The 25,191-nt window shown below is 36.8% G+C and overlaps 1 protein-coding gene across 1 annotated transcript in view; it reads left to right on the forward strand.

Moving 5' to 3' along the window:
* Positions 1-15,761: 15,761 nt before the first annotated feature.
* Positions 15,762-25,191, forward strand: part of CHM (CHM Rab escort protein) — a 58,365-nt gene continuing 48,935 nt past the window's right edge. Inside the window, exon 1 of the mRNA XM_068696904.1 lies at positions 15,762-15,887. Within this exon, the coding sequence (XP_068553005.1) occupies positions 15,839-15,887 (49 nt within the window). The 5' untranslated portion in view covers positions 15,762-15,838. The remainder of the gene's footprint in view (positions 15,888-25,191) is intronic.

Genomic DNA, 25,191 nt, shown 5'->3' on the forward strand with positions numbered 1-25,191 from the left:
TAAATGAATTCTGTAGATTTATTGTGTTAAGATAAATGATGACATTTCTCGTTTTCCCTCTCCTTCTCTTCCTCACTATTTCTCTTTCTTCCTCTCTCTCTCCCTCCCCCCTTTTTTGTATAAAGAAGTTTTGCAGACTTGATAGACATATGTCCAGTGCAAGGAGGTTATTGAGAAAATGTTAGTTTTTAGCAAAGATCTTGGATCTCCCTCTTGTATCCGGAGGTTTCCGAGATGTAAATGTGAATGTAGACTTAGGAGGTTCAGAGGCAACTGGGCGCCCAAAATGAAGGACAAAAAAACAAACAAACAAACAAAAAAAACACAGATTTATTTTAACTTCTCCCAAACCATAATGAAATTAAACACCATTTTTAAGAGTTGTGGCCTGACTGACTGGAGCCCTAGTGATGATGATACTCTCTTAGTCCTGAACAAAAAAAAATTGCTCGGGGCCTGATCTAAGGCAGTCTTTGAGTTTCTGTCATGAACATGCAAGCGACTGATGTAGCTAATTCTGAGCACAGGTTTAAAAAGAAAGAAAAAGCTTTTTGTTTTGTTTCGCTAGATTAGTGTTTAATGCCCTTGGTTTTCAAGGGAAAGAGTAACCATGATTATATTAACAAACGTAGGCCACCAATACGAAAAAATGAAGGGATTGAAATTAGTATGTCATTCTTATTACCCACATTTTTCTAGATGTGCTGGTACTTGGCACTTATATTCAATTTATTTCTGACATTTCAGTAGAGTTTTTTTTGGAAGTGTGGATTAAAACTTCCCACCTAAACATCAAGGATTTTAAATGAAACTGATGAGTCTAAATGTCTTAAGTATCAATAGAAAAATGATCCTTTCTCTTATATAATTAAATGTATTGTATTAATGTGTGCATAATGCAGAATCAATAAATAATGAATTACTGCTGATTGTAATTGAATGTTTTCATAATTTTATTGTCAGCCATGATAAATAATCAGTACATTTATACTGCATTAAATTAATTAGTGTGTCATTTCTATTACATACATCAGCAGTGAAGTAATGCAGTGACATCTGTTTCTAATGTTTTAAAGATGTGGTATTCCTTATTAAGTAAAAGGAAGAGTTATTAGAGGTATTTCCTGTGATTGGCAGTTATACTGGTACAATTGAAAGAGATCAAATAAAGGAACTTGCTCTCTTGGCAAATGCTGCATTTCAACCCCCTAATGGCAGAGAGCAACAGTGATTGGAGTGCATTTTGCTTCTCTGGGCTTTTACAAAGTCCTGCCCGCCTTGTTACAGAAGGTAAGAGGGGGTCTTCTCTCAGTGGTGCAGTCAGGAATAGCTCCAACATGCAAAATAATTACTGCCTTATAGAATAACCACGCATCCACATTCGTTTCTGTTACCCGTTTTTCTGCCTCGCTCCTCTGCGTTTGCAAAGGAATGCCCTTACCAGGCACTCATTAAAGAGTAACAGCTCAAGCCTGTTTCAGCAGTGGACACTCTTACGTGGATGCATCTGGGCTTTTGAGTCTGTGTCTTTGCTTGGAAAAAACACGCATTTGGCATATCTCAGCCTTTGACACCACTCGTGCTGATGTACGTTATTTGCAAAGGAAATAGAAAACTGAGTAGTTACTGCAAAGATGAGAACTGAAAGGTAGCAGAGTAGAATATGAGGAAGGGAATAAATGCAAAGAAACATACAGAAAAAAAAATAATTAATGACCCTAGTTATTATCAGTTGGGTAATCACCTAGAAGCAGGGTGACGTGAAGTAAAATCCACTAAGTAACAACAGTTACAGGCTGCAGAATAGGTCTGAGATTCTTAATTAACGCTGTCTTTTCCAAGATACTAACAGACATCCTTATTTTTTCTTAACCATTACATCATCTTTAAAGAGAACAGTTGGAAAGTCTAATGCTAGGGCTTATCTTGACCTACGTTCTTCATCCATGAAACAGCTTTTAATTTTTTATACTACATCATATTTTATACTATGCACAACATAATATCTAAGGAAAATTAAAACAATTCAGAATAATTTTGATCTTTTCAGTGCAAGTCTCACTAACTGCTTCCAATGGGAAACTCAAAAGCAAAATCAGAACTCACTGACTACCTTCATACAAATTTGAGAGAGTGCTATCCAGGGCCACCACACGCATGCTGCAGTTTGTCCACGTGGGTTGCTGTGTACACACGAAACTCTAGGCTTGGTGTGACTGACAGCAAGCTAGCTCACTGGCAACATTTATACATTTATTAGTCTGAACGCTCTAACATGAATGTTTCAGCAGTGGGTGAGTGCATCTGCAGGCTTGCTCTCTGCGCCATAGTAGGGTGTGATTTTCAGCCTGCTCTTTTGAACAGTCCTCAGTAGACACAGCCCTAGAGGTGAGCACTCCAGGTCATAGTCTGGACTACTCAACAGCTCAAGCTTCACTTGAAAGATGAAGGATTTGACGATTTACTATAGGAACTTGAGAAAATTAAAGCACAAAAATACTCTCTCAAACCAGATTCTATCTACTCTTCCTATTAATTAAAATTTTACTTAACTTCTATAACAGAAGAGATGTGCCCATTGATGCTTGGACAGTTACTCTTTGTCTAAATGATGTGTAAATACTGTTCTCCATGAAAACAAGTAATATGTTTGTTGTATAAAAATCTGGGTAGTACTTTAAGATAATTCAACAGAAATAAACAAAAGATTCAGTTGTTAATGATTCTCTACTTTAATCTGGATTTTGTTTTCGATTGAGGATAGAGGACAGTAAAACTGCAAAGCCAGGACCTTTAATGTAATAAGGCTGTTTTATGTGAGATACAATCATCATTAAAGTTTAATATTGTTTGCACCTTTTCTTCTTCAGGGAGAGAAATTAATGCCGTTAGATGTATACTGAAGTTAAAACACACTTTATAACAAAATGTACTATGAACACAATAATATGAACTCAAATATATTTAGTAAGTCATTATACCTGAATGCTTGTTAATGTCCCCAGAGGAACAAGATTAACCTCATCTCTCATTCTGTGTACTTGCAGGTCAGCTAAAGAAAGCAAAAATTTTCCTGCACCGTCTGTTCAAGTACCACAACCCTAATCTGAAGGCACCACCATCTAGTGGGATAAGAAGGTATTTGATTTTCCTTACATTTTTTGGCATTATTATTATAACATGGACACTGCATTCTACCTCAAGCAACAATTAAAAAAATACATTATTATTATTGTAGTTGCTATTATTATTATTATTATTATTATTATTATTATTATTATTTATTAAATTTACAAGGCTTCCATGGACATTTCATTAATTCTCCTATCTTCTGCCCAACAGCAAAGTACTTTCCAATAAAGATCTTAAGAGCTGTTTCCGTGAAAATAGGTTTTCATAAACAAAATTTTATCAATGAGGAAATAATTTATAGCTATCCAGACTCAATCAGAAGTGTAATTGATTTATTGAATAAATATTTTTAGTATTTTATTGAATCTACTTTGTGGAAATCCAATTGGCAGAATTATTAATATTGTGTAAGTAATTATCTTGAGCTCATCTTAGTAAAGGTATGTAGTTGCAGTTTTCCATACAGCCATTAAATATACAGCATTTGGTTGAAAGTGTACTCTGACCATTAAGTCCCATCAAGAACAAATCTCAAAGCAGAGCATTCATTTGGTCTTAGCTCTAAGAGTGACCATTTAGTGTACTTTGCCTGTACTGATTGATACATGGACTGCTACCTGTCCTTATTTGTTGTGGTGGTTTGGTTTTGTTTTCTTTTGTTTTTCATGCACTTAACAGTTGGAAAGAATAATGGCAGGGATTTTGGGGGGTGGGAGGAGGGCAAAACATACAAGGTGAGCAGTGTGTATTAATTTGTTTGGTTTTTCCCAGAGAATGCATGCATCTGCAGCTGTTATCCTAAGATGCCTCCTTGTGTTCAGGTCTCATTGATCTTTTTACAGCATTTCACACATACAGGGATAATTGATCTACATCACTCTAGACTACATATCTTTTATAAACGTGAAAGTAAACATTAAGAAATCACCATATTTTAAAAAAAACATAGATATTTCAATATTTGTTATGTCTAAAACTTTAAGGACACAATAAAGATTTTAATACTTAATAATATAGGTAACATTTTAGTATTCAAAATTTGGGCCTGCTTCTGTATTTGTGTTTATTTTTAACACACATGCTACCAGACATTTCAAAGTTTTTCTCTTCTCAAACTAATAGAAATCTTGTTGCTGGAAATGGGCATCAATGGGTATTTTGCATTGTACAAAATTTCTGTTTACTGTCTTCATAAATACTACATTTCTTCTGAAAGCCATGCAGTAGCGTCAATTTATGTTGCCAGTTCTTACTGAAATTGATACGAAGTTTTGAGTAAAAATCAATGGAACTGGTCCGAACTGGTTGAGGTGGTAGACGTCATTTTCACCCTTCATCCCTAAAACACATGCTCAGGAAGGTTAGAGACATTCCATTCAGAATGCAAATTAACAAACGTGTGAATACCCTCATTTGGAATACTGTTAGTGGTTGATAAAGTTCAGGATGTTCTACCTTCTGCTTCTTTTTTAGAAGAACACAAATACTAAATACCTCTGTAGAAGACAGTCTAGGGTGTACAGAGCAAAGAGCAAAATTAAGGCCAGTAATCTGTAGCACTGGTGACTCCTAATTTCCCATAGACTTTGTAAAAGTCTTTCCTTCAGTATTCTGATCTATTTTTCAAGCTCCCTAAGGAGTGAGCCTGGTCCTGAAACCTTTTTGCCACTTTGAGATAGCTCTTGGTCATACTTTGTCATAAAAAGTGTTGTCACGTCATGGATTTAAGGGTATCTTGCACCCTGGATGATTGTAAAACAAATAAATTTATTCAGAATTTTTCTAGAGAAAGGTGCTATAATTTGATTAAATCATACCCAACATTAGTTTAAACATATTATTATTTTATATATTATTATTATTTTAAATGACCAGTTCTTTGTATTCTTTTCACAAAGACTATAGAGCATATTTTAATATAGACCTTGGGATTTGAATAACTTCTTTCATAAAATGTAAATGTAGGATATAGATTTATATCTGGCCTGGCACATGGGACCCACAGAGTACAAATCGCTAGTGGACACCAATGTGCAGTGTACCCTAATGCCATCAGACTACCAAAGGGCAGAACCTATCTGCATTTCATACACATAATGGTACACCCTGGATATTAATGTATGTTATTTAATGTTGCATCCAATTCTATTGTTTAGCTACAGCCTTTTACAACCTCCCAAGAAAGATGTAATCAGTAGATAAACAACTGTATAAGGGAAGCTTAAATTCCTGATATTATAGTTATCTGCCACTCTAAACTTCGTGCCTCATTACAGGACAGCATAAAGTAAAACGTTAGCTTCCAGCTTATGTGTGTACACAGAGCCAACTACACCTCATTGGTCTCCTACTTTGTGGTAGGGAGATAAGTGATTTTTAGTTCAGAAGAATTATTTTCTCTTTATGTTGATAACAGATTCCATTAAAAGTTTGGAGAGTAAAGGAACCAAATAAAATGAATTAACACTGAAGTTTAACTTATGGGAAAACCAAGTCATTATTTATGAAAGATGCCAAGCATCAAGAATTGTAGCTGTCACATCAGCTGTGATGATCCTCTGTTGCGAAATGCATTCTTTTCATTGCAATTTCAAAGTTACCCAGGCAAACAGCAATTACAAAACTTTTATTTATATTACTACGCACAGTATAAGGTCTTTGTAGTCTTGATTGCTCCTCTGTGATTTGATGTGATATAAACTCACTAAGAACGAAACTGCTTCACCTACGCATTTTGTTGATCCAAACCCTTCATAATTGTCAATACTGATAAACTCACACAATATAGATTTGCTGGTGGAAGACATGCTTTTCACAGTAGTAACAATAACATGGAATACATAATTAAATATCACCTCTATCAATAAGTGTATAATTTAAGTAGGAAAAAATATTAGTAATGTTCTGTATCTCTAGGAATGCAAGATCTACATGCAGTTCCAATTTAGTAACTAATTTTTTGAATGGTATCTTTCTCTGAATGCCCTACCACTTAACCAATTTGCACATAACTAACCCTATTTAAAATCCTGTCAAGCAGGCCACGCTCAGGATGAACATTACTGTTCAGAAACTCTTAGGAGCATTTTGAAGTGCCATCACACAGTATCAGTTTACCCTTTTTTTCTGTACAACTTGATTATATTTTATTGAAGAATTAAATGAACATATGCAATACTTCTTGATTTGACTTCTTTTGAAACATCTTTCCACCTTTTAAAAAGATTACAATAGCTTCCATGAAAAGTTCAGACTGAAAAAAGCAAATGAAAAACCCTAAGCGCTAAAGCACAAAACAGAAAAGAATTGCAGTGACATGTGAAATGTGTTAAAATTCTTCTTTGAATCAGTCATTTAGACATACAAAGATAATGATGATGATTATGATGACAATAATTATAATCAACTAAAATTTAAATTCATCCATTTTCTTCTATGCAAATACCAATTATATTTCTTTTCTTTAAAATGAATGTGACCATTTTAAGTAGTTACTCTTGCAAATCTTCCTAATAATCTGCCTCAACATTTACAACTGCATAGTGTTCTTCTGGGGGGGGGGGAATCTGACTCTTCTGGCTTAACGAAGGGGCCCATATAAGGGTCTATATAAACTGTATAGAATTAATATTCATCTAGCACCTTCAGAATCTGAAGAGATATGACCTATTCTTTCCTTTTATTTACTTAATCAAACAGAGGAGGCAGTGCCACTCAGAAGGTGCTAAATAGGTACAAAAACAGGGAGTGAACATCATGTTCCCATTAGTTCTGCTTTAGAGTTTCTGAGTCATTTTCGGTGCACAGCAGAATTAAACAAGTATAATGGCTCAAAGTCTCCCTCCCCTTAGAGAGTCTGTGATAGAAAATTGCTCTAAGAGGTATGGTTATATTTCTAGGAATAGTCAGAAGTTGGGGAACAATTAGCAATTCTGCTATTGCGGAAATTAATTTCTCAAAGAGCTGCTACTGTTTTGAATGGGTCTGCGATGTAACCATCCACTAGGACTGACAACCACCAAGCCTAGACCTTACCCTCCAAAAAATGATGTGTCAACAAAAGGGGAAAAAAAAAGTCTTCTAATTAGTACAATGTATTATGATTTGTTGCATTCCAACCTATAATTTTTTACTCAGACTACAACCAGATTTGACTGCGCCTGTTTTAGCTTTACACATGATCACTCTCTCTATTTAAGAGCATGAACTGGAGAACATGCTTATCGTGGTCATGGTGTTGAAATTCAGGTTTCAAATGTACTGTAATACTCAGTTGCATCACCACCTGAAGACAAATTAAAATGCAAACATCTAATAAAAAACATTAAGTACTTTAATATTGGTGACCCACATAATGTTTACAGTATAAACATTCTTTTCCTAGACACATACAGCTTAATTAAAGTTTAATAAGTGCAGTGTGGATGTCTTAATTTCTGCACAAAAAAAGCTAGCATTTAGGTAGCATATACTGTGTTTGGATTAATGAAAAATAGATGTTAAATCATAACTGTCCTTTCTGAATTCTCAAAACCATCACTGCACATACTCTGGCACCAGTTTAAAATTTCTGAAAGAAAAAAATCTGCTCTCAGAGACAAGCTAAGCAAAACTTAATTTCAAATTTCTTATCAGTGAACCACTATTTCTACTCTCTGGCTTCAAAATCCCAAACAGATTTTTTTAAATTACAAAACTTAATTTAATTCTAATGTTGTGGGGAAAATGTTTTATAAGGAGGCATTTCCTGTGTATGGCTTTAGTAAATGTACTTACTAAAAATAAGAGGTGATCACACCTCTTTCTTACAAAGAAGACTGACTGATGGCTGTAGAAGCTGGTGGCTTTCTTTTTAGTCACAGTCCTTTTAATACTACATAAATTCTCCCCAAATCACCTTCCTACAAGTGACAGCTATTTTTAGGTATGTTCTTTCAGGGGTGAATAGAGTAGGAGGGTCTTGCAGCTCCTCTTGGCTGTATCTCCCCTCAGCTAGGTTAAGAAGTTTTCACCACTGCAGCTGTAAAGCCTGAACCAAATCTCTGCTTTCACTGCAGAGCACTAAGTGCAACACCAACAGACCCCACACATTTAAACAGAGGCAAACTCAACCTCAAACATTGATTTTCATCGTTTTTATTCATCTGCTTTCATCATTTCATAGTTGTTATCGTTTACTTCATTTTTTTTTTTAACTTAACTGATACAACTGATAGCTTGCTTTACTAGCAAATTGGTCCCTCTCTGTTATTCATTCCTAACTCACAGGTGTCTCTTGGATACGTTTTCATGTTTGAGTCCTTAGTGATAAGTGTGTCTTAACAAGAATCCAAGCCTGCAAGAACTCATTTTATCTGAGGCCTTTATAGTCTTTTGTTTATGGTTTCTCTGGTGAAGTCTAAGTAAAAATACTGCATATGAGACACATCAATTCACTTAGCTTTATGGACTACTTTAAACCCTTTTAATTATATGATAATATTTATGGTGAGTTTCCTAAGGGAGCCTTTTGAGTTTCAGAACTTAAGAGAGTATCAAACAAGACTTTTTCTTTTCAGCCATGTCCCATTTCTGATTTTCAAGACTGGAGAAGAATACTGTTTAAAAAAGATACTCAAAGTTCTTGTACTTTTTTTTTTTATTCTCCTTAAATGAGGAACTAGAGCTTTGCACTCTGTGGGTTGTAGGTTTGTTGTCCTTTTTTTTTTTTTTTTTTTATGATATGCCATGTTATCTCCGAGACCCACTAATGTTTTCTTCATTATTTGCGTGCACACTTTTAAAAAACATATATACAGTGAGATAACTACTCCTATCTCATGTTCAAAGCAATAAATATTTCATCTCTAACTGTTTTGTTTATCAATTAGAAGAGATCTAAGATGTAAGTCGCTGAACTTTGCATGATAAAACTCGTGTTGACTGTAAGGAAGTAAAAAGTATGCCCTAATGGCTAAAGAGTTTGTATTCATAAGTTGGCAGCAAGCCTAAAGGAATGAATAAAAGAAATTAATAAATAAAAGGAATATTTATAGAGAAAAGAGGTTAGTTTTTCAAATGAGCTACAGTCTCCAGAGTGCTGGAAAAGGCACATTTTTCCTAAACCCTGAGAACACAAGCCTGAAAACCTCTTACTATGCAGTAATAACTGCTTCAAGTAATATTGCAAATGAAACAAGGCAGTAACTGAATAGCACTAGACACACACATTTACTACTCTTGATTTATTGCACCACTTTATATATTCTTTGTAGGGCTATATATCCAATCAGTTTGTTTTTGTCTGTTGTTTACTGGTTATTTCTGAAATACCATGATTGACCAAGATGTTAGAAGCTGGAATATACAAACAATGGAGTTGCTAGGACGAGAAGCACCAAACTCTGATTTCTAACATCCTGTTTTATAATTGCATAATTACAGTAATTCTTACCAATTTACGACGTTATTGATACTGAATTTTGTTGTCATTTTCAGCAGATGAAAAGAAACAGAAGGCATTAGTTATTAAAAGAATGATTGAAAAATGCGAAGTTAACACTTAGAACATATAAAGAAGAAGCTGTAAAAACATAATTTGTTACATATACAAAAGGCATATATTTTAGAAGAGTTTATAATTTAATTCCTTACTAGCATGGATAAGGTTCAACTGTGTATATTTGAATACATTTAACTTCTGTTGTTTGCTTTCTCTTATAATTTATCCTTCATTAGTCAAGAACAGTCCTTGTATGAAAATGGCTTACTTTGTAAAAATCCCTTACACTTGTCAGGGATCCTCCTCAAATTTACTCAGTGGCAGGCAGGCTCTGTTGGTTTAAGCCCCTGCTGAAGTTTCTGTGAAGAAGCCTTATGGAATTTCACAGATTTTCTCCAGGTTTCCTCCATGTAACTTCCTAGATCTCTCCTGCATTCTCAAACTGACCTCTAATTTTTCTAAATTTTGATCAAGGCCCAGAATCTTTAAAACTTGCAGGAAACTGAGTGAAAACTTTTAAGTCCTTGTGACTCATCTTCCCATATGGGGACAGCCATGTACTCTTCAGTCACAAAAGTGGTCATGTGTTGGTGGAGGAACTACAATTTCTTAGGTTTAATTTCAGTACTGCTTTTTCTTTGGTTTCAAGCACATGTATGTTATAGTATCTGCATTATTTCTGCAGATGAAAAAAAAATCTTCCAGCAAACCTATTTCTGAACTTATTAGGGGATTGTTCATACGAAGATACCACATTTTTCCAGTTTTGCTGGAGTCATTTCCAAGTTGATAATTTTTCTATCTAACAGCCTACACATTTGATGAAGAATACACAGGGTTTGGCTTATTTCATGTTTGGCAATTGAGAAATCTGTTTTAAGTGAGGAAAACAGAATTGCAACTCATGTCTACATAAATCAATATGATTTACGTGGCTGTGGTTAGACAGTTTCCTTACATCTTTTGTGGTTCAACTGCCATGGTGCTTAATCCTAATTAAAAATCCACAGTATTTCCAGAATACATTTTTGGCTTTTACATCAGCCTCTTCTCTAATGCTAGGCAGGAACTGCCTGCTGCACAGTCCTATATATGCAGTGTGGATATTCCACACTTCACAATTACCTTGACATCAGCGTAGGAAAACTGATTTTGCCATTTTATTGACCGGTCTTAATGTGGGAGCTCTAATAATGTTGAATACATTTACAGAATCATGACACTGTGATGGTAAGTAGCATTTTCTTTTATTCATTTGAATAGGAAGAACTGGTAAGCCATATACAGTGTAAAGTCTGAAATAAAAAGGTTAATAAGTGATGTGCAAACTTCTGCCAGAAACACCACCTTGTCAACCTAGTCTCAACAACCTCTTATATATGGCAAAGAACATTTTACCAGGGAAATTAAGGAAACTTCTGGAGAGGAATACATTGCTTTAACAAATTACACTGTATAAACCCAAATCATTGTCACAAACTCCTGATTATTTTTTCATTGACACGTACAAAAAAATGTTAGTCTTTTGCTTAAGTATATTGAGATTATTTCAGTTTTAATAATAGTTTACACCATTCTGTCTCTATCTTAGTAGTAATACAAAATACATATTTTTTTCTCAAGAGAAAAGATGCAAAATGAAGATTAGGAAGGTAAAAGGGTGTTTTACAAACATGCCTAAATGATTTAAAAAAAAAAAAAACACTACCACAAACACTAAAAGAGAAACACAGCAATATTAATTCACATGCTATAACAAATGATTTTAGTCACTGTTAAAGAGCATTGAGAGAAGTAATCTCACCAAATCAAAAACTGAACTTCCACCACATACCACATATAAATGCACTAACAGCATGCTTTTAGGGTAATGTAAATCAAGATACAGCCTGATTCTACTACCACTAGTTCACTAAATCTCCAATTCCTAAAGAAAGTTTCCTCCGTGTCTCTAAGAGACAAGCAAAAAACCAGCAGCATGTGAGTCACCATCCTAGGTTCATCAGCTATTTCAAGCATGAAAGAATAACCTGTGGCAAAAACATTAACTGAACTTTTCAGCCATTGCATAGACTATCTTCTTTATCCTGCATACTGGTAGTTTTAGGACTCCTTAAAAATCCTTAATGAAGCTGTAGTGGAGTCTTTTTTGCATATTCTGCCAGTTGTGCTGGACAAAGCAGACTGATCAAAGCTATGATCCTGTTTCTTTCTCCTCTGTACTCAGTTTGTACAAGAATGTTTTGATTGCAATAAGAGACTGACAGAATTCTTGAAGAATGTTGTTAATTAAAGAATTGGCAAAAGAGACTTGTTGCTTTGCATGCTTACAGAAGTAGAGCAAATCTAATTCTCCTTTCCCATCTCTGAAAAAAAATACAACTTACTCCTGTTTTAGTAATCAAAGTGGAAACTTAATAATTAATTTCAGTGCTTCTTAGTTTGAGAAGGTGGGTTTCACTTATATATGTATATATATATACATATTTTGTTCACTGGCCTACCAAGGCCAAGATTACTGTATCAAAGGAATTCATATCAATGGGAATTTGGTATCTACATATGAATGAGAATTTGCAGTTTAGGGTTTAATCCCAATTCTGTTAAATGACAGGATTCATGTGACTGCAATGGAGATTAGATCAGGCCCAGTGTGCTAACACCACTGTACTATCTGTGAAGTATGGACAGCCTTGCACGATCGTTATGAAGACAACAAAATGAAACAGACTGTACGATGGCTGGCTAAATTACACTAAAAAACCTCTGATTAAAATAAGACCATTAAATAGGTATCTTCATTTTCAGTTGCATTATCTGTAAGATTTAAGCAGGATCTGTTGATATCATGAGATATCATGTTGAAATCATGAGATTGTTAACTATTGTTCTCAGCATTTATTTTACACACCAGAACTTCTCTAGATTAATTAAACAGAATAAAAAGAAGGAAATAGTAAAGTTTTGACATGCCAAACAAAATTCCCAGTATAATTCCCTTTGCTAAACACATACAAGAGTGTTCACCCACAGCTGAATAATTTATATAATTCCAAGAAAAAGGAGTACAGTATTTTGTAGTAAGTACAGTTTGCTCTTACAACTCCCCAAATTATGAATAGCACATCTCTTCCTAAGGAAGTTCAGTGTGACAAAGCAAAGGCAAGTTATCTGTCCTTCCATGGATTTGATAGTCAAATGACCATTTAGCAAGTATGAAGTCTGAAATCTATAATGTGAATTAGAACAGTGCACCATCAGAACAGTGTCTTATTGTAGAATGTAAGGAATAAAACACAGATAATGTGTTTTGTGGGCATAATTGGGAACAAAGACAGACCATTGCAAGCTGTGTTAGGGACAAGTTAAAATTCAGATAGTGGTAACAAAGAAGAAATGTGTATCAGAGTTTAAAGAAATTTGTAAACAAATATATTTTCCCAAACATGCTTGAATGTAGAGTGGCTGTTTCTGTAGGTAATGAACAATCTCGTTTGTGCATGCTTGAGTGACTGACAGTTGCATAACAGCAAACTCTATATGACAACCATGCATAACTTCAGCAACACACAAACATTTTCTTGCTGCCTGAACTAATGAGCCATTTAGTTGGATAAATCAGGTTATTCAATAGATGTTTCAAGCAGCTAATAGGCCCGATCCTGCTGCTGCGCCTGATTCAAACTGGTACTCAAGGAGAATTAAATTCTATATTTACCAAGTGAATAATAAAAGAGTGAGATTTCACACATGAAGTTGCTGCAAGATAAAGACACTATGTAATTAAAATAAATAAATAATCATAGTGTGAAGTATTTGCTTTTTGCGTTTAGAGAAGGAAATATTTGATCTGAGAGCAGATTTTGAGATATCTACAAACTCCATAGTATAGAATACTGATTATTCTTGCTTTTTTTTTTTTTTTCTATGGCCTTGGGCTTCAGTGTTTCTATTTAGAAAAATAAAAACTCATAGTTTATGATTTTTTTGATAAGATTACTGTATTTCCAAAAAGCATTTTGGTAAAGTTAGACATTAACTACACAGACTTTAAAATAAGTAAGGTAGCTGTATAAGTACGTGAAAATCCAAAATAAAAGTTAGGAAGCAAAAATCCAGGTTTTTATAAGGTAGACATTTTGCTTGAAAGCAAAGCAGGAAAAGTTGCTTACAGGAAAAATATTTAGAACTACTAAATGTAGTATCTTAAACTGATCATCACTTTGCAATATAGGATTGTGAATTATTTAATAAAACAGAAAAACCTTTAATAAAAATGGTTAAAGAATAAATTTAGTCTGGTCAGTGTGCATTCTTGAATGCGTTTGGCGACTAATTGATGAGGCCTAGTTTTATAAAATATAGGGAAATTCTGCAATCAGACCACAGGATGTGCAGTTTAATTATGTTGGTGTGCATTTCTATTTGTTTCTAATGTAGAGGATCTATTGGTAAAATGAATGCCCATTTTGTGGTCTGTTATGCAGAAAATGTTTAATCCAGTGTTTGATTTACTCTGTTAAATCTTCTTTATTGAATGTGCTTATTCATCCATGCAGAATTGGGTATGCTGCTTTCTGTTACTATGACATTGCAATTAAATAGCTAAAGAGAAAAACATGGTAAGACATTTTCTCAAGGTCCGTGAAATTCTCATAAAAATTATTCATACTTACGTATTTTACTTTTACGTTTGTTGATATTAAAATGGAAGGCGCAGGAAAATATTGCTGTGTTTTGTGAGCTGACAAACCTTGCAGTTAAATATCCTGAATAATCCATTTTGTCAAATAAATAGTACTAAGAAGAATTTCTGGTCCAGTGGATAATGATTGTCATCATGAAATAGGATCGTACTGATTGCATCTTATGAATGAAGCTAACAGGAATTCACAGAACCAAACAACAGCATTGTGGTGGAATAAATACTTAAACGCTTGAGAAACAGTAAGACATTGACAGAGAAATAACTCAGTTCTAGTGCAGTCCTAGAATTACACTAAACACTAAAAAAAGGTTTTCACAATGAAATTATATTTTCATGAGTATTCCTTCTCAGTAAGGAAAGGATGTGAAAGGAGAATTTGTCTTATCTGAACTAACCAATACAGTGATGCTTTGTGCTTCTACTCCAGACATCAAGGTCGGGATGATACAACACTGCAAGAGTTCTGGGGCTAAATATCTTTGTAACAGGTTAAAAGGTGGACATGGCAGCCCCGTTAACAGACTTGGACTACAGAAGCTGCAAAATGGATTTTTTCTTTAACATTTGTGTGGGACAGTTGAAAGCATAAATACAAGGAATATATGTTTTGAACTTACTGCTTTCACATCCATAACTACTAATTTCCTCTGTTATATATTAGCATTGTAATGTGGTTCAAATATTTAAATACGTATGTATATTATGTATTTATATTTGTTCTTGTGCTGTTGAAATGCACTGCTGGAACGTTTTCCGTCCTGTGCTGTGGGGTACGTCTGGCAGCACCACAGTGTGCGGGGGGCTCTGGTTTCCATTAGCCGCTTCATGCCCTTCTCCCTATTCTTTCCCTACGCAAACAAGGAGCTTGTAATAAGGTGTTAACAGGCTGCTAGCTGGTTTATTGTTATTATTGATTTAAGGTGCTAAGACTTGAATATAATCATACACAGTGAATAATAGGAAGAGATTAGTTTAAACCCATGGAAGTCATTAAGTGCAAAATTAAAACTTTCTAGAAATTTCCAGTGGGTGGACATAGCTATTCCATGCCGGGTCAGTGTGCTTATGTTGTTCATCTACTTGTGTTTTTTTTTTTTTTTTTTTTTAATTTTATTTTATTTTTTGAAGTATGTCTTTTTATTTTTGGTATTCTGTGTCACAAAATACTCCTGTATCCTTCGACCCCATCTCCCTTTCCTTTCCTCCCAAGGGGACGGGAGAGGGAAAGCGACACCGAACGCCTCAGAGGGAAAGAAAAAAGTTAACATTTTTATTGGGAAAACTGTTAAAATGGGCTGAGGAAAACGGAAAGGTTTCCGAATGCAGCCCAACGCCTAACGTGGCTGTTAGGTGACAAGGCTCCCCCGGGGCCGGCTGCCACACACACACACCCCGCGTCACGGGGCCCGGCAGGACTACAGCTACCGGCGGCCCCCGCGCGCCGCAGCCGGAAGCCCCCGCCGGGCGGCGGCCTCCGCTTCCCGCCGCGGGGGGCACGTGAGGGCGCCGCTCCCAAGATGGCGGACAACCTGCCGGCGGAGTTTGACGTGGTGGTGGTGGGCACCGGTACGGGCCGCGCGGCGGGGCCGGGCAGGGGCAGGGGCAGGCGGGGGGTGCCCGGGGTGTGGGGGAGCTCGGGGCCGCCCTCCTGCCGGCCTGGGGGCTGCCAGCGGCTCTGAGGGGCGTCCTTTTGGGGGTATTTCTCGTTAAAGCGTGTTGCTCAATATCCAGTAAACCGTGAGGGAGCATCACGGTGTGGCCGGGACCTCTGTGAAGCGGCACCCGCCCCGTTACAGCGCGTCCTGATGGGCACCTGCAGCGCCTCACCGAAACGTACCACAACACTGTAGCGACAGTTAAAATATTACATCAAAATATTACACCAAAATACATTTTAAAATCATAACTAAAGATTAAAAGGCCCCCTCTGCATGCGTACTCCTCTTCTGTGGAGCAGTAGCCTTACCTGATGTTTTCCTGGATGTTCAGATTTGTGAATGTTTTGAGTGTAAGGGAAGAATAGCGAAGAATGAATGGCTAAAACACCAAACCAAAAGAGTGAAATATTAACAATTGCCTATCTGGTGTGATTTAGGACGTTGTTTTGGTGTTTATTGCCATGTAAAAGGTACCTATGCAATGATGTAGCAAATTAAAGGAAACTCAGAGCTTCATAAAAGTATGACCAATGTTGGGTTCGTTGGGTATTCCAGCTACTGAGGAAACCAGAAGGTGAATAGTAATAGTAACCATCTAGCTACTAAGCAAGCTAGTGAAGGTGTTGTATCTCTGATAGAACTATAATTTACCTAGACAAGATTTCATCTTTCATGATCCCTATGAAAAAGTAAAAAGCCCCTGCCACAGTTTTCTTCTGGAGACTTCATAATTTTTGTTCCAGGCAGAGCATAGTCCCATTTGCTCTGGCAGCCCCAGTGCTGAGGGGCGGCGCAGTGCAGGTGAGCTGAGTGGCTCTGGCAGCAGCACCCGTGGCCGTGTGCTGGCTTTCAGGTCCCCTGTGTGTGACACTGTGCGATAGAGCGCTGCTCCTGCTGTGGGCATCCCTTGTTATATCAGATCTTTGATGCTGGGGGAGAAAATCCTTTGAGCTAAACTCTTCGTCAGAGATGTTGCCGTATTTGGTGGTGCTGCTGAGGATTTGTGTTAGAGGATGCCTTTTTCAGACGTTTGCCCACTCGTAGGAGGAGTCCTGCTAGAACTAATTGGAAGATTTTCAGAATTCTGCATTTCAGGAATTATTTTGACTTTTCTTTGCATTTCTTTTCACTAAAAACATACGTAAATGATGGCCAACAGTGCTGATTGTCTGTATTAAATTGCCCACATGGGATGTCAGTCAAAGTAGAACTTTCATCTTCTGGAGCTGACTTCTGAAGGAATAGCTTAAAGTCCTCAGCGCTCTCTTTTTGAATCCAATAGCCAGTGCTGAGTGTACACGTGGATATTTAATTGTCACACTGTAATGCTGGTGTTAAGTGCACAGTAGTAATTGCATTCTTTTCTGCATGCGTGGCCTTTGTCTGGTTTTATAATTTGTGCATTTCTTAATTTTAGTAATTAGATTGAGTGGTATTATTGAATTTGAATTTGTTTTTATTTCAGAGTCATTTAACTGTTTCCTTGGAGTGAAACCAGAAACCTCACTCTGAATTTTTGTCATCAGTGGTGCATTTAATGCTTAGGTTCAATTACTTTATCAATATTTCTATGGTAAAAGCAAATTCACTTATTGAAGAGACTACTTTTCTTTAACTCAGAGAGAGCAATGTCTTGCACAGCCAACTGTAGAACAAGCTGATGTGTAGTACAGGAATACCCTGGTGGGTTCAGCAGCAAAAGTTTAATTCCTATGGTGGAGCTTACATCCGTGGTTCTTAAGAAAATTAGATTATCACATGGCATAAACTGGCGGGCTCATCTTGAGGTTTTCCATGACAACACAAGAACTAAAGCTGTTACAACATTCTTTTGTTCTGCCCCCCCCACCCCCTTTTTTTTTTGTAGTGTTAAAGCTTTATTTTACTTTACTTCATTTCATTTTATTTTTTCCCTCTCGTTAAGGCTCTCGTATCCCTATTTCCCTATTCCTGATTGTATGATTATAGTATTCTGCTCGAGCTATCCAATAACCAAATAGAAATGGCTTTGTTGGGTGATTTTCTGCCAAAGCAGATAAGGCATCATCAATCTTCAAAGTTGTTCTAGTATTTTGGAAATTTATACTCAGTGATTTTTATTTTTCTTAAGGTCTGTAATGTCCTGTTTTTGACAGCTGATGTTGGAAGTGCTTGCTTGAGGACTTTAGACTGGGTAATAGTGATGTAGGAATGTGATATTGCCAACCTTTTGTGGGGCCAACTTTTAAATGAGAGCAGGCATTTTAAGGGTACATCTCGGAGGAGGGAATGTCACGAGTTGTTTGATAAGTATGTTAAAAAAACACCCATATGAGAGAATGACACAGATCTAGAAGTCAGTGGAAGGGTTTTTGTATTTAAGTAATTGTCAAAAGGGAAAACTCATAGGCAGAACATTGAGCACTGTTGAAGTCATGGCAGAAGTCACTGTAAATGCTAAGATTTGCAACGTGGCTGCTGCAAACAGCCATAACTGAAATATTTATTTAAGTGGGACTGATGAGGATGCAGGGTCACCCTTACCTTTGAATTGTTTCAGTTGATTGGATTATATTCAGTCGTAACTTAAACTTGTCTCTGATCCCACAGGAGGCCTGTATTAACTGCTGTTGAAGTTATAAAATAAAAGGTATTACTCTTTAAGAGGCAGGTGTATTCACAAGTTTGCCAGTAATTCTAATTTTTTTTCCTAAAAAGGAGTTATTCTTTATAAAAGCAGTCACAGTAAATTTTCTAGTTCTATGCAATTTTCTTTCCATTCTGGTTTTCAGTGGTTATAAATAACACATGAAATGACTTTCAAGGTAGAAAGCAGGAATCCATTTTGAAATATTCTATAAAATAAAGAGTGATTTATGGTTTCATATGATTTTGGCTGAAAGCACTCGGGCTTTGCCAGGTCATCAAAGTCCTGTCAGGAGAATCTATTATTTATTGTTCGATATGCTGGGAGTGGTGTAAGTACTTTATGTTTATCTTATGTAAGTATAGTGTTAAGAAAAATCACTTCCAGATACTAAGACAATTTTAAAAATACATCATGAAAAACTGACCTAAATACTATAATGTGAGTGATGAAGTTAGCTTTAGAGAATGATTTAAAAAAAAAAAAAGTTTGAAAAGTGAATTATTCCTAATGCTTTTATGGATGCAGGGTATTTTTAGGATGTGACCAAAATGTTTTCTAACACATTCTGGGTTGAGATTTTGGTTATTTTACTTTATATATGCGCAGTCTTTATTTCACATCAGCACCTACTTAGAGTTGTGCAGCAGAAACTAAAAGGAAAGCCCGCTGAAGATGGATGTTTTTAATGCCCGTGGTCATTGTGGACTAATACAGTGGCACAGACTTGTAAAGTTAATGTTTCTGAGGAGGAAATAGGCCCGTTTTATTATTATTGTTTGCAAATAAGGCATTACCCGTCCGTGTAAGCGTCAAACAAAATGAACACTGGCATAGTGTTCTCATTTCCACTTCTCTTTTTTTTTTTTAAACATACCTTTATCTTCTTACCAACTTATTTTTTTTAACCAGACTAAAATTGAGTTGTTTTTTTTTTTTTCTGGCACGCTTTCTATTCTGAATGTTCTTGTGGAGCAGAGTGGCTGTGACAGCCTTCTTAGAGACTTGGACTCCCACTGAAATCTCACATGGGATTCTTTCCCAGATACTGTGAAATGTCCCTTGCTGCTCTTGTGAGAAAACTCATTATTTTGTGAATCTTCTACTGTCCCTTCCAGCCTGTAACTTTTTCAGATTATATTGCTGATCTTAGAAAGGTATGAATCAGGAGTAATCGAAAAGAATCAGAAGTAATCGAGAACATTTTTTTCTGTCTCCAATAGCAAATGTCATTCTCCTCGGTTTGTGACTATTCTCCAGTCCTTCCCAAAGAACCCAGGTTTTTCAAGTCACTGGTGCACTGGGGTTGCCTTAAAACCAAGCAAAGCATTTTGTGATAGTCTTTGTTGGTGCATAGGTAACTATATGGAGTAGTTGCTAATTTAGGAAAATAAACTTTTCACTTTTCAAGTTACCTTTTATGAAGAGAGCAAGGAGAGTGGGCTTTCTTCCTGCAGAGAGGTAGAAAAGGAAGGGAAAGATGAAGGTAGTAGAAGACTAGGATAAAAATAGAAGTTTTAACATCTGTCTTACTATGCTTATCTTTTAATGTATGTGTTTTGCTTTTATATATATATATATACACATATATATTTAATCCACTGCTTTTGGCTGTAAACTAAAGATTAGACTCAGCTGTAGTGTCTGCTATAAAATCTACTTACAGTTTAACACAATTTTATTTTTTTCTCTAAGACATAAGGCTTCTGGGTTTCACCTGTGTTCTTTGATACTGCCCCTCGCAGTGTCCACGGCACGCTGGGCGATGAGCAGCAGGGCTCCGAGGGGTGCAGTGGATGGTCCATCTGGCCGGCAGCTGGGTGCCAGCCGTGTTTCCCTGGGCTCGGTCCGAGGGCCAGTCCCACCCAACACATTTATCAGTGATCTGAGGGCAGGAGTGCAGCGCATCCTCAGCACATTTGCCGATCCCAGGAGGTGCTGTTGTTGGGTTCAGGGATCTTGGTAGGCTCCTTCCAACCAAACTGTTCTAATTCTTAATAGATTTGGTTTAAGGGGAGTATGTATACATCCTGATGTGCTTATCTGTATCTTAATGCTTATATCAAAGCACACAGATTTGGTATTTCTCCAAAAATTCTCCTTCTGTTGGAAGTAAACCTCTAATTGTGAAAAAGAGAGCTGCTGTTCTGTTCAAGTGAACAGTTTGTCACCTCGCAGTAATCTGTTTTTACCTGTAGTTCAAAAAACTGGTCTGCCAGATTGCATCATAGTTTTTTAATCTATTACCTTGATTGTGTTTCTTAGACATCCCATGACAGAGTGTAGAATAAGAAACTTTTTACTTGAGGCTCCTTACTTGACCAGTTATCATTGCTTATTTGTCTTAGTGGGCTGGCGTTTCTGTGACATTACTATTTGCTGTGATGAAAAAACATTTTCTGATGTTACTCTGCAATACGGACATACAATAAAATTAATCAAAACTATTATTAATTTCAATTAGCTGGCTTTAACTTTAAAAAATATTGCATGCAATAAGTAGCTTAACTTTGCCAGAAAATTTAAAAGTTCCATTTAAAACATTGCATGAAAATTCAGTGAGCTTCTTCACAATCAGCTGCTCATCTCTTAGAAGTTCACATACAAACAGAATTTATTGCAGTTGGTCAACTGTCTGACTCCAGAAGATTGTTTTGAAATTGTCTCTGTCCCAGCATTTTGAATATATTTCCCTTCAGCATTTGATATTATGAAAAAGCCACTTGTGATTTATTTAGTAGATACAGTGAAGCAAATTAAACATTTAAACCTTTTCAAAAGGAAGCTTGTGTAATTCTGTAAAAGCTTACCAGCTGGATGACTGGAAAAAAGTTTTCAATAAAAAACTCCGGAACTGAGATGCTTCCACGTACATGCAGCTGTTTATAAACTGCTTGGGGCAGTGAATTTATCCATTTAAAGTCACTTGAAGACACAGTGCTTCTCTGCAGCGTTATGTAGAGCTGCTAATCCTAAGAGACAAATGTGTAATCCTGAAAATTAGGTTTTGATTACACAGAGGTGAATTATTGCTGCCAGCTTATTTTGTAGAGTTTTTAAAATCAACTTTCTCTTAAAACTGGAGAAAGGAGCTTTCTAGTTCAGCAGTCAGTTCTAATTTTCGTTTTGCTGTGTTGAAGAATAGAATTGATATCATAACTGTATGTATAGCTAGGCCTTTATTTTGTATTCGCTTACAAAACATATCATTCATGGAAATGAAAGTGTAGCTGAGTTTTTCCATAGACAAGGTCCAAAAACTTGTAATAGAGACTATCTTGATCAGAGGTTGCTGGAAGCAAACGGATGTAGGCTTCAAGGTCAGCTTGCAACAGCCACATCAGTAAGATTTATTGAGATTAATCTGCCTCTGAGGTATCCAAGAAGGTTATACTAGGCATCGTGGCTAGACAGCTGGCAGTGAAAACTAGCGCTGTGAAAAGTGGACTTTATTCTTCATCATAAGCTTGTCATGGACCTAGTGTTTATACTGTCTGCTTTCTGGATTACTTTATTCTGGTGCTGCAACTGTTTCTGACAGAGTCCTGCAATCTCTTGCTGCAGTTTTCAGTGCAACATGCAAATACCTGGAGAACCAGAAAAATGTGTAGGGCCAACTTCAGTTTGTGCGTGCTGAAGTGAGCTGTGTTACTGTGCTTGTTAGTTAATCAGAGCCAGCTTGGTACAGTTCTGGCTGCTTGCATTTTTTTCCCAGTGTCCTTCTAACAAGATGGAAGAAGTCCAAGCACAGAAGGGCAAGTATATAGTCAGCAGTCAGCTTGGACCAATGCAGGAAAGGCTTAGAAGTTGGTTTGGTTTGATTTCGCATTTGTATTTCAGTGAGGCAGTGTCACCGACCCACGTGAGTGTATCGTGTGGATAGGTGGTGAGATGTACCTACGGAGTTCTCCCTGTCAGAACACGTTAGTGACACAGAGATCACTGATGAGTAAAATCCCTATTTTTTTTTTACTTATTTTTGTGTCTGACTGCAGATGTAATGTCCTTCTGCTTTAGGGAAATCTTAAACATTGTTTCCTTGAGAAAGCTGGAGAGGCTAACTTCCCGGTGCTGCAACTGAGAAATGGGGTGAGTAAGTGGAGAGAGAAGGCAACGACATTAAGAAACTATGATCTGGGTTTCAACTGGTACTAAGCAGTTGTCCTTCAGGAAGGAAACCTCTCTTTTTCCTGGTGAGAAAAAAGCAGCACAGGACTGTTTAACAAATATTAAATGAGTCACAGGACTGTTTATGCAAATATTTCAAGTGTAATCATTCTAAAATATGAAACAGCCAGGAAGCACAGAATGCCTTAATGCATCTTGATAACAAGCAGTGCTATTTCTGTATTGATTCTGCCTGAAATATGAAGAACTTCTGAGTCAGCATATTAAATTTATACTCTAAAGAATTGTGTGGACTCCTTATTTCTCCAAATAAGTCCCTCTTATTCTGCCAGATGTTTATGTATAAAATACTGAGGTCTGGATCTGTTGCTGCTTGCTTGTCGTTGGATCATGCAATTACTCTTCAGACTTCTTATTTCATGCTAGTACCGCCAGACAGCTAAAAATTACTGGGATTTGGAACCTTATTTGAGAAAGTATTCTTTTGTAGTAGCCCTTTTTATTTCAGGTAAAATAACATGAAATGTGTGCTGTGTGTCACAGTAACTAATATGCCTAGTAGTGTAGTAGGAAAGTACTGGTTACTATTAATTATACCTGAGGGCAGATTTCTCTGACCCAGTAATTCGATTACTGATTTGATTGCAGTACAATTTATTTATTTTTATTTTTAATCTGAAAGGAAATGTAGGTTCTCGTTTAGATCTTGCTGGGTTTTGATGCAAGTTGTTGGATGCAAATCATTACTCAGCTATCTGTTCAAAAACATTAGGCATCATGAGTGGCACAGGTTTTAACACCATGTCCTTCATCCCTTAAGCTAGCAAAACCAGAAGCTGAGTGTTCCCCAAGAGGGGTGAATGGCAGGAAGTGTTAAAAGTAGTCTGTGAGCAAAACCAGCTCAGAGATACCCAGCTTTATTTACTCACTGGGCGTAAGTGAAACTTGAGAATCATTGCTAGGGATATAGCCTCTTTCCTGCAGTCACTTGAATCTTGTAATAAATTGTTACATTAAAACCGAGCCAGGAACAAGAAATTTGTAGTTTGCTCTCCCCTGTAAGTTGGGCATTTCAAAATATTAATGTAATTCAGCTTAAAGTTCGTGGAGAATCAAAGTTCAAAACAAGAAACCATTTCCAGATGAGAACAACTATTTTTCTGTGATTGAATAAGCTGAATGGAGCCCATTTTGCTCAGCCATGTGAGCATCCTGTTGGAGACAGTTTGGCTTCATGTGCCATAAAGAAACAAATCTCTGCCATTTCTCTGAGGAGGCTTTCCCAAGAGTAGTTATTTTCCCTGAGTAGAGAGGGACTGTGTGTAACTGTGCTGTAATGGTCTGCTTACCGGAGCCTTCTTCCTGGAAGAGAGCTTTTGTGAAGTAACCCTCATACAGTCCTGACCGCGTGTAGCAGGAACTTGCGTTTGACAAAGCTCCCTGATTTCCGTGGAGCTTTATTTCTGTTAGAGAATAGGATTCAGAAACTGGTGCCCAAGGCACAGGCTGAACTTCTTCGGTTTACTGAGGTTTTGTCACGTAAGAATAAATGGTGTCTTGCTCCATCACATTGTTCTAAGAGCCTCTCCAAAAGCTAAAATGCATGGGCTTTGCCTTTCCTATACTTTCTCATTCTGTTGCCAGTGGGTACTCAGGAGGCCCCAGTATCTTAGAAGCAAAGTGTTGGTGAAGAAAATTGATGCCAGCTTTCAAGAGCGAGGAAGCTAATTCAGGGAACAATTTCATCCAAGGTTAATGGAAGAACAGACCTCCAACACAGTATCAATTGGATCAAGCTTAAAGCAATCAGTTATGCCCTAGTAGCTATAACTCCAGTCCTGGTCAGCCAGGCAGCACTTGGTGATGTTTTACAACACTTTCTCAGTGGCTTTTATCAATAAGGAAGGAGAAACAAGTTTTTCAATTCCATTGAGTAATATTCTCCGTGCCCAAATGAGGGGAGGAAAACCTTTCCAGAAGCTACAAACAAAACACGAGTAGTGGATTCTGTTCCAGGTAGTTAACAGGTGGAGAGAAATTAAATGTGTTACATATATATATATATATATATATATGTAGAAATGCTTTTGGAGGACAGCTGAATGTAGAGGTGCTTTTCCATAATACAGCTTTGTGCCTGAAGGGTCTTGTGACAGCCCTGAAGTGTGTGCTACAGTTAAATGTTTTCTCCTTGTTTGTTTGTTCAGAATAGCCTGTATATTGAATTCTTAATTTAAAATAATTCATTTTTGGTGTCTTTATCAAGGCACTTCATAGGTGTCTGCAATTATTGATGTAGGTTCTCTTCACTCAAAAGTTACTTAGGCTTACTGTTCGTACTCCTCTCCGAAATGACGTGTAGTTTAAGTAGAGTGTAGCACAAGCACCTTGTGCCGTACAGATTATGTTGGGATTAGCTTGTAGTGCTGGAAGGGTCTTCAGTTCAGCGGTGAATCTG

This window comes from Anas acuta, chromosome 13 (assembly GCF_963932015.1).
Source record: "Anas acuta chromosome 13, bAnaAcu1.1, whole genome shotgun sequence".
Classification (NCBI taxonomy): Eukaryota; Metazoa; Chordata; class Aves; order Anseriformes; family Anatidae; genus Anas; species Anas acuta.